Source organism: Pinus tabuliformis, chromosome 1_2 (assembly GCF_031772625.1).
Source record: "Pinus tabuliformis cultivar Carrire ecotype Pingquan chromosome 1_2, CPIR1, whole genome shotgun sequence".
NCBI classification, from domain to species: Eukaryota; Viridiplantae; Streptophyta; class Pinopsida; order Pinales; family Pinaceae; genus Pinus; species Pinus tabuliformis.
The window spans coordinates 452148922-452164578 of record NC_142298.1 but is presented as its reverse complement, the minus strand read 5'-3'; the positions used below and the strand labels follow the sequence as shown (position 1 = coordinate 452164578).

The 15657-nt window shown below is 36.6% G+C and overlaps 1 protein-coding gene across 2 annotated transcripts in view; it reads right to left on the bottom strand.

The window, feature by feature from the left end:
* Positions 1 to 9090: 9090 nt before the first annotated feature.
* LOC149206315 (CBS domain-containing protein CBSX1, chloroplastic-like) overlaps positions 9091 to 15657 on the bottom strand; it is a 331558-nt gene continuing 324991 nt past the window's right edge. Inside the window, exons 7-8 of one of the 2 annotated variants that reach the window (XM_089395408.1) lie at positions 10019 to 10076; positions 9091 to 9508 (exon numbers count right to left, since the gene is read on the bottom strand). In XM_089395408.1, the coding sequence (XP_089251534.1) occupies positions 9446 to 9508; positions 10019 to 10076 (121 nt within the window). In that variant the 3' untranslated portion in view covers positions 9091 to 9445. The remainder of the gene's footprint in view (positions 9509 to 10018; positions 10077 to 15657) is intronic. The other variant, XM_089395409.1, reaches the window with a different exon arrangement.

Below are 15657 nucleotides of genomic sequence, written 5' to 3'. Positions count from 1 at the left end.
CTCTTCTTATAGCATGTTCAGATAACGAATTCCAAGACCTAAGACCCTTGTCAAAGACCCTTCCAAGACCAAGTCAAACTTCTTCTTGATGAACGTTTCCAGCTACTTTGACCTAGCAGCGTCCAATAATTTCGACCCATCAACTTCCGACAACTTCGACCTTCCAGCACTTGTGACCTAGCAACAACTTCGACTTCCTTAGCAACTTCTTCCGCAACTTTGACTTCCAACAACTTCTTCAACAATTTCAACATCCCTAGAAACTTCTACAATTTCAGTCTAGCAGCGACTTTAGAAACTCTAACAAGAGAGAGAGAGAGAGTCCAAAACTTTGGTGTTTCTTTTCTTCTTATTTTCCTTGATTTTCGTCCTTTTCCAACTTCTTTCTTGAGAAGATCAAATTGCTTCTTTACTTGATCAAATTGTGCTTACAAATGAAGTCAAGGTTCCCTTATATATAGGCTTCATAGAAGGTCAAATTGTTGTCCTTGAGGCTGACTTGATCCTTCTTGTAGGCTGACTTGTTTGACAAGGTCTTGGAGGGTCTTTATGCCACTTTTGACTTTACAAAAAAAAAAATTACAAGATACAACATGCCTAAAGGGGTCTTACATGTATGATAATGACTCTTTTGACTTCATAACTCTATGACAAACCTAGAAGCATTCAATGGGTGCTTGACCTATAAATAAATTTATCTTGAGCATGAAACCCACACGTCAAGAATGACAATAATAAATTTATTTTTCCTTTAATATCAAATATATAAAATCATGATTACAATAGATATTATGAAGACCGAACCTAGTTACACATTTCAATACTCCCTCTTAGCTAGGAGGTATTCATAATCCATACATGCTACCTAGACATTCTCATACTAAAGAATTCTCACAAGAAGAGTCGGATTGGTAAGACATCACATCAGTTATGTTATCAGCTTATATTTGTGCATCTCATCATATCAACTAACAATGTCATATAGAAATGCCTTGACTAACAACTCTATCGCTCCACAAAATCAGAGCAAAATGAGGCGAGACAATGACTAATAGACACCTTTCATCATTGTCTCTCAAGGCACATACCCCCTCCAGATGTTCACAAGGTATGTCATTTTAGGACCATTCTTGTCTTGGAATAACACATCGTCAAGGAATTTCCTCTTCGACCACTCTTGCCTATTGGATGCCCTACCACATCCTCAAAGAGTATCAAAATCAATCTCAAATGCTTACCCAATCCTTCATTCTTTCTTCATAACATGACTGGGGGGGATCTACACATTCCTATTAAAGGATTATTCCCAAGCTCCCTTTTAACACGGGACTTTCCCAAGCTCCTTTTTAACAAGGGACTTTCCCAATCTCCCTCTCAACTAGGGACTTGTTTCTAATAGCACCTATATGCTCTTTGGTGGATATCATGGTGCTATCAACTTCTAGTAGGGCTCCTCCTTTTAGCATCGTCATGTCATGGATGAACTTCAACTTCTTTATCAAGGAACCTTCTTCTTGTAGAACTTCTTCATAGGGCATCGACCATCTTCTCCATCACTTTCCCTTCAACGAACCATAATGTTGAACCAATAGTCATGCCATCTTTCTCTTCATTGGAAAGTGACCTTCTAGTCCACATTTGGTTTTTCTTCATACAACTACCTTTTCCAAGTCATGTTTCTTTCATGGTATTCCATCTAATCACATTAGTATTAGTTGTATGTGACTTCTACAACCTTCTTTCGGTAGCCCTGTAACAACCCAACTAGATGTTTTTAAAAATTAAAATGAACAATAAATCAAAGTTGCCTCCTTATGATGACCTTTCGTCATGACATCAACTTCTTGCAACATCAACATCTTGCACATGTATGAATCCATCTCCAAGACACACATTACCAAGGTTTTCCTTTTCCAACATACCTATCAAGGTCTCCATACCTTCTTCATGGAGATATCATAGCTAATCCTTCTTGTTCTCAGATGTTGATCACTTATCTTACATGACTATATATACATCTTTCACGAAGTCTTATTTCACCTTCTCTTCACATATTGCTTCCACGAGATCATAGCAACCATGAATGCCAACTACCTCATATTCTCCATGATGTCATATTACGTCAATATATAGAAGATTTCAAGGCATATTGTCTACATGCATTCATGTATCTTCCTAAAGGAAGAGTTTCTTCTTCTTTTATCATGCTCAAGAGATAGATCATTCTACCCATCTATCTGCAACCATATGATGACATGACTTTATCTATCTATCAAATATATACATACCTCTTCCCTTATGTAGCCATTTAGACTTTCTTCATGTAGCTTTATTTCCCTGCTTGAAGATGAAAGTACGTCAACTAACTTGTCATGTTGCACATCTTTGTCATCATACCATCATCCTTTTAACCTGTAGATCCCACATAAAGTGGGAATGTAGACCACCTGTGAGACACTTCTTCTTCTTAAGTAGAGGTGAATCTTCTAACAAAGATTCCAAAGGAGGATCTTAATGATCCTCATTTTGCAAATGCTCCTTTCTAATTATGATGATGTATAATGATATCTTTATCTTCTATCTTGCTAGATGACTTTGTCCAACCATATATATTGCTACTTTGGTTATTCTTATATCCTTCCAATGAAAATGCCATGAGCTACTTTCTCTTCATCATGATGATAGTTTCAACTATATGAACTTCTATTTCAGCTATCCCTCCATGCCTTTATGATGATGCCATTTCTATCTCAGCTATAATGCATCCTATCATACTTGTGATGCTTTCCATCATGACAACTATCTTTTATAAACTTGAAAAGAACTAAGTGTAGGAGGTTATCTCAGTCATAGTAGAGGTCTTTCACTTCCTCCTTTGTCTTCTCTTTTTAGGCTCTTCCACTTCTTCAGTGAAATGGGCTTCATTTCTATCTTTTGTTTTCTTGTTGTCCTTTTTGAGTTTAGGATAATTACTTTTGAAATGCCCATATTCATTACATTCATAGCATTGGATCTTTGACATGTCGATATTATTCTTCTTCCGAGGATCAAACTTTCCAAACTTCCCTTTCTTTCTAGCCATGATAACATATGCTTGAGTTTGTTCACTTGATCCAACATCGCTCTTTGCCTTTAACCTAGTTTCTTCAATCTTACATAATGACCAAAGTTCATTGAATGGAGTGGTTTCCTTCTTTCCATATATACTTGATACTTGATACAAAGTTACCCCATTCATCAGGTAGTGCATTGAGCACAATGGTGATCATTTCTTTATCAAACATTATTTCTCCAAGTTCTTGTAGTTGACCTCTTATTTGAGATACACTCATAAGGTAGGAGGCTATCCTTTCTTCCTTTGATACCTTCATCTTGTATAGTTCAATTCTCAATGATATAACTTCTCTTACAGTGTTTACAAAAAAAATTTCTACCAACTTTTCATAGGTTTCATTTGATTTCTCCAATTTTTCTACATAGGGGATGAGAGAATCCTTGATTGATTCTATGAGGATTCTTTGAGCCATTATTTCCCCTTTCATATACTTCGATAGTGCTTGAGCTTTCCCTTGATATGGTTTGTAAATTGAACTCTTTACATATTCAATAACTTCATTCTCTATGATGATCAAATCTATCCTCTTCTTCCATGCAAGGAAATTTGATGACCCAACCAGTTTGTTGCTTTCCTTGTAGAATGAAGTCATGTTGATAGTAGATTCAGACATAAATATAAAGATACTTACTTTTCAAGTGAATATGCTCCTAGATGATGATATCTTCAACTTGATGATGTTGCTTCCTTGATGATTTTCTTCAAGGATGTTTGAGATGTGATTTTTTCTTCAATGTGAGGGAGATCACCTTGATTTCTTTGATGATGATGGCAATGCTTCTTCTTGCTTCCTTTGGATGTAGAAATGTAGAATATGGAGACTTCAATATGCTTCAAATATGTAGTCCTTCTTTCTTTGAGTGGAGGTAGGGCCCTTAAGGTCTTCTTCTAGTGATGATGTGATCCTTGAGATGAGTACTCCTCGTTGGTGCTTCTTAGTCCTTAATGATTTCCTTGTGCATAACCCTTATGTATCCTTCTTCAATTATGTGATCTTCAAGTTGCCTCTTCTTCTTGTTGTAGTCACCTTAGCTTTGATTCCATGTTGAGAAATATAATGGTAGCTAGATTATGTGATTTCTCTTACTTCGATAACTGCTTTTGATGTATTTTTACTTAACTTGATTAGCTTCTTCTTTCACTTGATTATTATAATGTTCTTATAATCAAACAACTACCAAACTATGAAGATCAAATAGATGAGGACACAAAATGTAGGTTGCAAGTCAGGGACAAAATCTCTCCTTTTGAGAGGAAACCCCATAAGATTTCTTCTCTTCTTATAAAATGTTCAAATGACAAATTCCAAGATCTAAGACCCTTGTCAAAGATCCCTCCAAGACCGAGTCAAGCTTCTCATTCTTGATGAAATTTTCTAGCTACTTTGACCTAGCAGCGTCCAGCAGTTTCGACCTAGCAACTTCTAGCAACTTCGACCCAAAAACTTCCAACACTTATGACCTAACAGCAACTTTGACATCCTTAGTGACTTTTCTACAACTTTGACTTCCAACAGTTTCTTATGCAATTTTGACTTCCCCATAAATTTTTGCAATTTTGGTCTAGCAGCGACTTTAGAAACCCTAACAAGAGAGAGAAATTGTCCAAAACTTTGATCTTTCTTTTCTTCTTCTTTTCCTTGATTTTCTTCCTTTTACAACTTCTTTCTTAAGGAGATCAAACTGCCTCTTTGCTTGGTCAAATTGTGCTTCCAAATGAAGTCAAGGTTCCCTTATATATAGGCTTCATAGGAGGCCAGATTGTTTTCCTTGAGGTTGGATTGATCCTTCTTGTAGGCCGACTTATTTGACAAGGTCTTGGAGGGTCTTTATTGTTGAAAAATTTAGGGCAATCAGATTTAAAGTGATTCTTCTTAGCATGATAACAATTTGTGAAGTTCTTTTGCAATTTTTCTTAGCTTGATCTTCTTATTATTATTAGTGTGTGTGATTACTTCATCAAACTGCTATAAAAAACAAAGAGACAAGAACACAAGATATTTGGCTTTCTGCCAGGGCCAAAACCTCTCCCTCTTGGAGAGGAAAACCCACACAAAATTCTTCTTATAGAGATTCCAATTGACGAATACCAAGACCATGACCCTTGACCTATTCTGCCACTCCAAGACCAAGACATCAATCCCTTTCTCTATCACTGCTGAGATCATCATCATCACTGTTGCTATACTTATGTCATCACACTACTGCTGCTCCTTCACTGAGATCATCATTGATGTACCTTCATTGAGGTCACCATTGTTGCAACACTGAGACCTTCACAACAGTACCACCGAGATCATTTACTATTGCATCTTTCCTGCACCTTGTTGCACTGAGATCATTGCTATACCATCGAGACATATGAGAGTTATATCGAGATCAAAATCATGATCCTATAACTACCATGATTACATCTATGCCAGGATCAAGACTGTGTATGAGAACGTATCACATAGATCCTTCCTTATCACGAATATATCAAGACTGTGACTATATTTAATGATACAGTGATCACCAAGTATATGACTGAGATATAAGTCATCATATGTTGCGTCTATCTGGAATGTCAAGACAAAGTGTGCACTGATATCATTACAGTTGTGATTGTGAGTATGTCGAGAGGGTATAACAAATATGTGCTATTGTGGGATCATCATGATCCTCTCCATTGAAACTGTAGGATTTTCGAGACCATAATAATTATGTCGAGACTGTTAGAGAGTGTATCTCTCTATCCACAAGTGACTGCGTCTTAGAGTGTGAACCGAGACAGTGAGGAGGTCGAAATGTAATCTCTATGGTGCCCATCCGAACCACAAAGATCCTTACCCGAAGTTGCCTGCACCTTATACCCATCTGAAGTGCTTGTACTCCTTCGCTTGCCAAAAATCCTATCTCATTGTGCCATCCGAAGTGCAGAGGTATGTCCTCCTGTGATGTAGATCTATGCTCCTATTACCCATCCGAAATTTCAGAGAGAAAATGTGAGTTCTCTATTGTCTTTTGCGCAGACCCTAGACGGGTATTTATAGTGGTTTGTCCTCCCAAAATAAGCCGACTTGACTTTATGAACCATTGTGTCTATTTCTCTAAGCCGACATGACTGCCATTTTTGCTATTTAATTAATTTTGAGGCCGACATGATGATCTCCTTCTCGTTTTGCTTGCAGACTTCTTTGTGCTTGTAGCTGGAGGATTGTGCTTGGTCTTTGGAGGGCTTCTACACATTTTGTAGACTAGTATACATTAAATATAGGCTCAAGAAGAGTTGCTTCATACATGACTTGACTCTTTGACATTATTAATAAATCCTAAAGACATCAAGAAGAAGTCTTTGACCTATGACACTTCTTGCTCATGAAACCCATGCAACAAGACATACAAAATAAATTTATTTTCTTTTATTACATCATTTTCAAAGATCAAATCATTATGAAGACCAAACCTAGTTATATTTTCTTCAACATTTATGACACTTTTGACTTTACAAAAATTTTGTTTACATGATACAATATGCCCAAAGGAGTCTTACATGTATGATATGACTCTTTTGACTTCATAATTTTATGACAAACCTAGAAGCACTCAATGGGTGCTTGAATTATAAATAAATTTATCTTGAGCATGAAATCCATGCATCAAGAATGACAATAATAAATTTATTCTCTTTAATATCAAATATATAAAATCATGATCACAATCGACGTTGTGAAGAGCAAACCCAGTTACATATTTCAACAACATTAAATGAGTAAATTATTCTTGGGAGAATATTGTGTGGATGGATTTTTCTCTTGCATGACAAATGGTCATTCTATGGTGATTTGTGCAAATTCATTGTAAATATCTTCTTCCATCTTGTATTTGTTGTAGAATTAGGGCTTCGCTGAAATTTTCATCAAATATGTTATATCTTGCATGGCTCTACCTTCTCCTTTGCAAGATTATCATCAAGTTTCCATTGAAGAACTTTAGTATAGCTTCCTTGCATTTTATCTCCAATTTGATTGAAATTCACTATAGTTTATGGAGTAAAGAAACCTCATTTTTCTCTCTCGTAAATCACTTTCATGGCTCCTCTTTCATAGACTTTGCCTTAGTTCATTCAACTCCATTTGCCTTTTGATTAAGAAAAGCACTAGCCAACTATTGGTTCAATCTCTTTAAATAACAAAATTAAAACCTTATTTCTTTCAAAAGTTTTAGTGTAAACGAGGGTTTGGTTACAACAAAATCTGCAGTTTACAACATTATACCAAGGTAAATTTGTAATTTACATGGTTATAGTCCTAGGGTTAATATTTGCATGTACTAAATTGGAAAAGTATAAGTATCATTTTTCATGCACTTTTCAGCCATTAATTAGGGCTGGTGCCTAGGGTTTCTTGTTGTTTTATGTATTTTCAACGATCAATAAATTGATGTAATCTATTTCCAAGGTTATTTATCAAATAGCCTTTGTTTCTCATTTGTCTATTGTCAATTTTAGGTTTATAGTATTTACAACGGGTTTCTTGTTGTTTTATGTATTTTCAACGATCAATAAATTGATGTAATCTATTTCCTAGGTTATTTATCAAATAGCCTTTGTTTCTCATTTGTCTATTGTCAATTTTAGGTTTATAGTATTAGGTTTATAGTATTTCCATGTTGTAATTATGTTGATCAAAAACACTCCTTTATAACAACAATTCATGATTTACAGATAACACGTGTTTGGTTCCGGGACTTGCTAATCCCTCCTGATTTAGGATAGGATCCTTTGAACTCATTATCCTAGAATTACATCTTATCTCACTCAAGAATCCTAATCAGTGTTTGTTTCCGGGACTTGCTAATCCCTCCGGATTTAGGCATAGGATCCTTTGAACTCGTTATCTTAGAATTACATCATAGGATCCTTTGAACTCGTTATCTTAGAATTACATCATAGGATCCTTTGAACTCGTTATCTTAGAATTACATCTTACCTCACTCAAGAACCCTAATCACTGGACATGTATTCTTGGGTGTAGTTTACAGCAAAACTCTTAGTGGATATTTATTCTGGGAGCATTTGGGTTATCTCATACCTAAGATCAACGGGGAAGCATTCCTTGTGAGGATATCGTATCCGACCACAGAATAGAAAATAAACAATTGCTAAGGTGGAAGTAGTTATTGAAACCATTGTTGCTCTTAATCTAGAGTACTTAGTGAAGCTTTCCACTAATATGATAGATTTTGCAGTAACACTAACATCCTGAAAAATTGAGCCCACACCCTCATTTATGTATTTATGCTACAAAGATAATAATATATACCATCCATTGCACACTTGATCCTCTACCAAAGCATGGTTACTTTTATAGATGTATTTTTGACATGTACAGCTATTTTGCAAATTACTGCTACTTTTTGCAAACATATGCATGCATACAGTATGCTTTGTGTTTCTTCTAAAGATGAAAACTAGTCATATGACACTGAGAATTACAAAACATTCATTTTGACTGTTTTTTCCTTTGATAACATGGCGTATTCAGCAATGTTGCATTCAAATGCTTTTCTTTTGTTGAAATTTTGATTTCTCTTTGAACGTTTCATTCGTTAGTAATTTCATTTTAACGGCTTTAACCATTCAAATTTGATATCGACATGCATGCTGGGATGCTCAAGTCTCCATTGAATTATCAACCTCATTATGTTATGCAATCACATATACATACGTTCAATGACATTTCGCAAAATATTGAAGAAATCCATCCACTCTAGAAATTTTCATGGAATGCTTAATTTAATACATACACGACTATACATTTGCAAAAGATCTGCAGAAATCCAATCCTCCAGAAAAGGTGGCGAAGTTTATTTTCACGGAATACCATCAATGAAAAACGATATGGTAAGCATTTAATTTAAATATATACAAGAGTATGCTATAAATTCCTGCAGGATATGAAGCATCTCTTCAACTTCTTTGAAATAAGTTGATGATACGTTAGAATAAGAACCACAGATACTTTTCATCATTAAATTTCCAGTGTGAGATCCAGAAGAACTACAGCAACATCTCATCAGAAAAGTTTCAGGATGAGAATCCAGAAGCTTGAGGCTTTCTTTGAAACAAATTTGTGTTCCATTGCTCTGAACATTTCTTCTGACTATATAATTTATCACATAAATACATCCACTTGGTTCTCTTGAAATGAATCGATCAAATAATCTATAACTTGTCCATTTAACATGGAAATGACTTATATAGTCCATTTTCGCAACTTACCTTTTATAGACCGTTATTCTAAATCCATGTTTTAAGATCTCCATATAATCAAATCCCTGTAGCCTCACGCTAAGCAGCGTGTTTCATTTGCAGTGCAGCTTTAATCACATTCCCCCTTGTAAGTAGCCCAACCTTAACAAAGGAAAATACATCAGTAAGGGATATGATTTCTGTAATGATAAATGAGTCCTTAAAAAAGGCCTTCCTACCAAAAAAACGTATTAAACATTTTCTGTTGCATTTTAGAACTTTAATTTGTAGAAAATCTTCTGCTGAAACACCAATACCGTCAGCTAAATGCTACAAGATTCCAAAGAAACTGATACAGATATATAAACAATATATATTATAAACAGAGAAGTTCTGCCACCAGACTAAACGGTGACAAATCTTCCTTCAAGAAACTATTTATACACCATAACTTAACAATTATAGATCAGAATTTAACAGCAAGAGTGGAAGTACAAATGTGCACAATCTCTGCAGTCACTCATTCACCCCACGGATTAACCCCTTCAAACTCACCATATTTTGATTCAAAAATATTTAGCCACTTGACAATATGGATTTTGTATATAAAAAAGAAATCTGGAATCTGTTCAATCACTTTTTGCTACGTGCCACCTGCACATTAGGACTTACCAGTTTCCCACTATTGTCCACTACAGGCAATCTCCGGTATTTGGTTTCTAGCAATAATCTGCAAAAAGTCAGTCAGAGTTTAATCTATCTAATATCATCAAAAACGTGCATATAATAGGAATGAAGAAAACTTCAGCCAACAAAAAGAATAAGGTTTTCTATAATCTCTTATCCAAATGGGATGCACCAATCTCTGAAAGCACCAGTGATGTCAGCTATTTTTTCTCTAACATAACCCAATTACATTTTGGATAAACTGTCATGATGACATTAGTTAAGACATTCATTTGACTAAAACTTGCAAATATCCAAGAGATATCAGAAATGCCGTGAGTCTTTTCACCTCACTAATATTATTTCAGATGAGTGGCATTCTATTTCATATGCCAAAAGAGTGGAGAGGCAGGCCCATAACCATGCTAGTTTACTGGGAGAATTTTTGAGTGGGATAAGAGGTGTCTGCCATTACGGAAACTTCGGTAAAGGTTCTTCACTTGGTTGATGGGAGCAAGCCCACAATGAGCCACTTGTATGGGGCCGTGGACAGGCCCATGTAGGTTATCCATACCTATTATGACGAGAAGGGGGACAAAGGATTAGGCAAATAATTATTGATATGGCAGTTGATTGATGGGTGATGGAAAAATAGACTCCAAAGCCCCATTATGTCATATAGAGAATTTAAGAGCAATCTATAAAGAAATGCAAACTACAGGAAATAAACGAGATAGAATAAGGTAAAATAATTTTATTAATATCCAATAAATGACCACAAAAATAAGTCAATGGGACAATTGAGTACACGTGTTGATACATAGTGAGAGTCTACTGACATCTCCTAAATAAAATAAGGAGCAGAAAGTTAATAAAATTGATATACTGTACTAAGCTAAGACCTAAACAGAGCTTTGATAGATGAAAACATATTTGGGGGAAATAGACCCAAAATCAGATATACAAAGACAGAGAAAAACAGGGTCCACTAGCATTTGCTCTCCTAATATCCAAGGCCGAATAGAGAAGCTCCATATAGAATGTTGTCTAGAAGGGGAGCCAGAAGATAAAATGGATTGTGGGTGGTGCTTTTGTGTAGCCAATGTTACCTGCCATTAAGGCCTGGGTGGCCTCTTCTTGCTGCTAGTGTGGGATATAAAATACCTGTGTTGTTGGGGCTATTGGGGGGGAATATACTGCTGAAAATGTAAGACCTTAAGGATATACTGATGTTGATTCGGCAAATAACTCTATTGATAGAAAGAGCACTTTTGAGTGTTGCTTTAGCTTGGGATCTGCCATGATCTCTTAAATGAGTAGAAAGCATAAGTCTGTTGCACTAAGTAGGGTTGAAGCTGAGTACATTGTTGCTAGCATGGCTAGCTGTGAGGCAATTTGGCTGAGAAATCTTTTTGGGGAACTATTTGAGCAAGTTCCAAACACAACAATTATATATTGTGACAGTAAGAGTGGGATTTGTCTTGCAGAAAATCTTGTGTTTCATGACAAGTCTAAGCATATTGAAATCAAGTATCACTATATCCGGGATATGGTGCAGAGAGGAGCAGTGAGGCTTCATCACATCTCCTCTGAAGATCAGATCGCTGACATTCTTACCAAGCCTTTTCCGAAAGGAAAGTTCTTTGTTTTTTGAGAGCAGCTTGGACTTATGGACGTGACCCTTCCAAGAAGCGGTCACAGCTGAATGAGAAAACTAAGTTGCCTTTCCCCCCTGTTAGAGCTCACAAGATTAGGAATGATGTCGAAAAGCTCCTAAGGATGAGGGACCTCTTGTGTATTGTGTGCCACAAGAGTAGGCCTCAATATGCATCCAACCCCCAGTGTGGGACGTGAGAAGAGTCACCTATCTGGCCAATAGGTGCAGTGAGACTTGTCTAGGATGCAGGTGTTCCACCACTTGACACTTGGTTGTGTTTGATTCTTGTCTATGTGACTTGCTTTAGTCTTGTTAATGTGTTGTTTATGTTCTATCACCTAATTTTTGAGATGAAAATTGCTTGAGTGTAATCCTTGTCTATGTGACATATGATAATCCTTTCCTTTCCAAATTTGTATCAGGTGGATGATTCTTCTTTAGATTGCGACTTCATTGTTGCAGATGTTTCAGAGCAGAGTTGCGCTGAGATGAATGAATGAGATCAGAGGAAGAAAAGATCTTTGATGCAAAAAGAAATTTCCCTAGCTAAGAGGGAGTGTTAAAATTTGGCAGCTCAGGAATGAATTTATCCTAGAAGAAATCATATCTTTCAGTTTTGTTTGAACCACCTATAATAAAATTTCATTTTTGGCAATTCTAATATGACTTTTCAAAAATAGTAAGTCACATCTCAATTTGGAAATGACTTTCCAAAAATAGAAAGTCATGTCTAAATGATCAAGGATGATCTTGACATATGGAATCAATTTAAAATCAAATCAATCACGATTATACAAGTCAAGAATGAATATTTTCATCATGATTATTATTATTATTATACTATTATTTATAAAATAATCTAAAGTCATTCACCTTTAATGGATTAATAAAAACGAATTCTCTCATGGAATAAGTAAATTAAAATGAGAATCTCTTACTTGGCAAATCAAACCTCTCTCTTGGAATAAAATAGTAACTCCACAATTGAGAGAATGTAACTCTCCCTCACTAATTCAATGTATGGCAAAAGTGTAACTCCTCCTCATTAAATGCACTTGTAACTCCCTTATTCAATTTGATTTGTAACTCTCACCAAATATTCTCTCATGTCTAAGTGTAACTCTTTCTCTCCCTAATTCGAATTGTAAGTCCTCAAGACAAGTGTAATTCTCTCTCTATTCCTAAGATGAGTTACACTTCTCCTCAATTAACTCCTCCCTCATGGAATTTGATTCTCCTATTATTGGCTCAAGGCATGAATTCATTTTGTAACTCCTCTCCTTTCTCATCTATTTAAGCAAGAGCAAGTGAGAGTTGAGTGTAGCATGTTCATTGTGAAGGAAAACTAGTGTTGAGTGTGTGTAAGAGAAGTGTGAGAGAAAGTGAAGAGTAAGAGCAGGAGAAGAGCTAGAGCAAGTGTGAAGCACAAGATCTGATCAAGAGAAGGAGATCTTCAAGCAAAAGCAAGAACACTTTAGCTGCAAGTTGATCAAACATTAGTGACTTTATTCATTCTCATTCTCTCCCTCTCTCTCTCTGTATTCTACTAAACAATTCAAAAAATCTAAAAGAAGAAGAATCATTTGGGTTTTCCCTTGTGGATTTTTTCCTGGTCATTGGACCTAGCTCTTAGTGTCTTATATTTGTGCTTGGTTTTCATCATATGATCCTTAAGTTTATGTTCTATCTGCTGATCTAAAAAGTTTTGAAGAAGAAATTTGCATTCTAAGTAATTGTAACAACATAGTACATTTAGTTTTATGCAAAGTACATTCATCTTTCTGCAAAGTACATTTAGTTTTCTGCATAGAACTTTCAGATTTTAACAGTATCACCAAGTAGAGTGTCCTAGAGTAAGCTTGAGAGATTAGACATGTCTCTCTCAGCAAGAGGGAGTGATGAGACAACAACATCAAAGGACAGTCACTCTCCCTGTGTCAAAGATGTTGAATAGTTGGGAAGAATGGTCCTAGAATCCCAGGGTCACTCAGTTGAGTACGTGGTTTTCAGCATCAGGCTCAAGCTCCCCAAATAGGATGAGGAGTGTTAATCTAGGTTGTCATTGATGTCAATATAGCAGTATTTATGATGGAAAAAATTTTGATACATGATTGCCCATTGATCATAATGCTCATAGTGATGAAATGGAGGACCCAAGTGGATTGAACAGCAGGAGGTCAATTGAACAGCAAATAATGTGTCAATTGAACAGCAAATGACGTGTCAATTGAACAGCAAATGACACAAGAAGTCAATTGATCAACAATTGAACAACAAATGACGCAGTAGATCTAGTAAAGCAATGAGAGCAACAACTATCGAAAGAGCGGGGGTAGGAAAGTACGGACTTCTTTGATCATGGCTAAAGTCCCGCACTCAATCCTAGCCGTCAATCTCATAGTCAACCCTTAGATCACGGTCAACTGCGGGGGTTAAGGCCGTTTTAATCCATGTGCTAGTCGAAGTCCCGGATTTATTAACAACCATTTATTGAAATATCGCATCCACCGCATCACAAGTCTTGAAGCCTTATTGTTACATTGAAGTCCTCCAATTGCAATATGTAATACGAAGGAAGTAATAAACCATGGGAACCCTTTCGACAGTGTATAATATCGGTAGAAATCATATCAGCAGTTCTATTTTATGCCACCACTCAAAACCTTCGATTGTGATATGCAATACGGATCCGATTGTTCCATTACATATGCCTTAATATGATATCGCATCTGCCACATTGCAAGTCTCTTTAAATTCTTGTCACGTTGAAACCCCCGATTGCGATATGTAACACAGACCCGATAGCCCCATTACAATACGTCTTAATATGGCATCGCAAGCCCGTTTAAAGCCTTGCCACATTGAAATCCACTGATTGTGATTACGGGATTTTTATGAAATTGCGATTACGGGATTAAAGCAATGACGTGGCATGTGGGGACCGCCAAACATCTATTGTGATTCGATCTCTCTTCCAAATGAACGTGTCTTTTGAGTATTGGTGAACTCAAAGAGACAGAGGAAGCTGAAGATTGGGAAGCCGAAGGTAGAGCGAGCGAAAAAGGAAGCCGAAGGTCGAGCGAACAAAAGATCGAGAAATTGAAAGGTCGAGCGAACGAAAGGTCTAGCAGACAATAAAGGTACAAAAGAAACCAAAGATCGAGTGAGAAAAGAAGTTAGTTATAGGTCCAGCAGGACAGAAGGAAGCCGAAGGTCACAACAGGAAGAAGGAAGTCGAAGGGGCCAACAGAAGACAAAGCTCTGTTTGACCTCAAACTAGCCAAGTAAGATTTTATCAGTCATCAGTTGAAGGGAGCAGTAGACAACACCAGTGTTGAAGTATTTGTGAGTTTGTCCCTTGGAAGTAAGATACCACAACAGTCACTCCTGAAGCATTTACCGTGACAGTGAGAACAGAGGCTTGAAACAGAGAGTTGTTTTTGTGCAGAGCTTAGTGCAGTTCATTGTAGACACATTGAAGTTGTGTGAAGACTATTGTAGATCATGATGGCTATTTGAAACCATCATGAGGTAACTTTGCAGACTTTGTGTGGGCAATATGAAGAGTTGTGAAGACTCCTTCATATGAAGACAGGTTGTCATTGATGATGTAGCATGGAGACTACAGTGAAGCTGTAGATTGACAGAATTCAGTGAAGAAGATTTTGGGAGCAGAGAATTACTATCAAACATATCTAGACAAAATATAGCAGTGGGTTGGAGCCCAGAGGGTTGGTGCCCTGAAGGTTGGAGCCTCAAACAAACAAGGTCGGTGCCTTGACAAGATAGGGTTGGAGCCCTTGGGGTTGGTGCCTCATAATTGGAAGGACTGGTGTCCTTGGAGTTGGTGCTCCTAAACACAAGGTTGGTGCCTTAGAGGTTGGAGCCTCACAAAAGACCAGGTGGTGCTTAGCAACAGATTGGAGCCTATTATATATTGTATCTGATTTATTGTAAAGATTATATTAATAAAAGCATTTATTCCTAT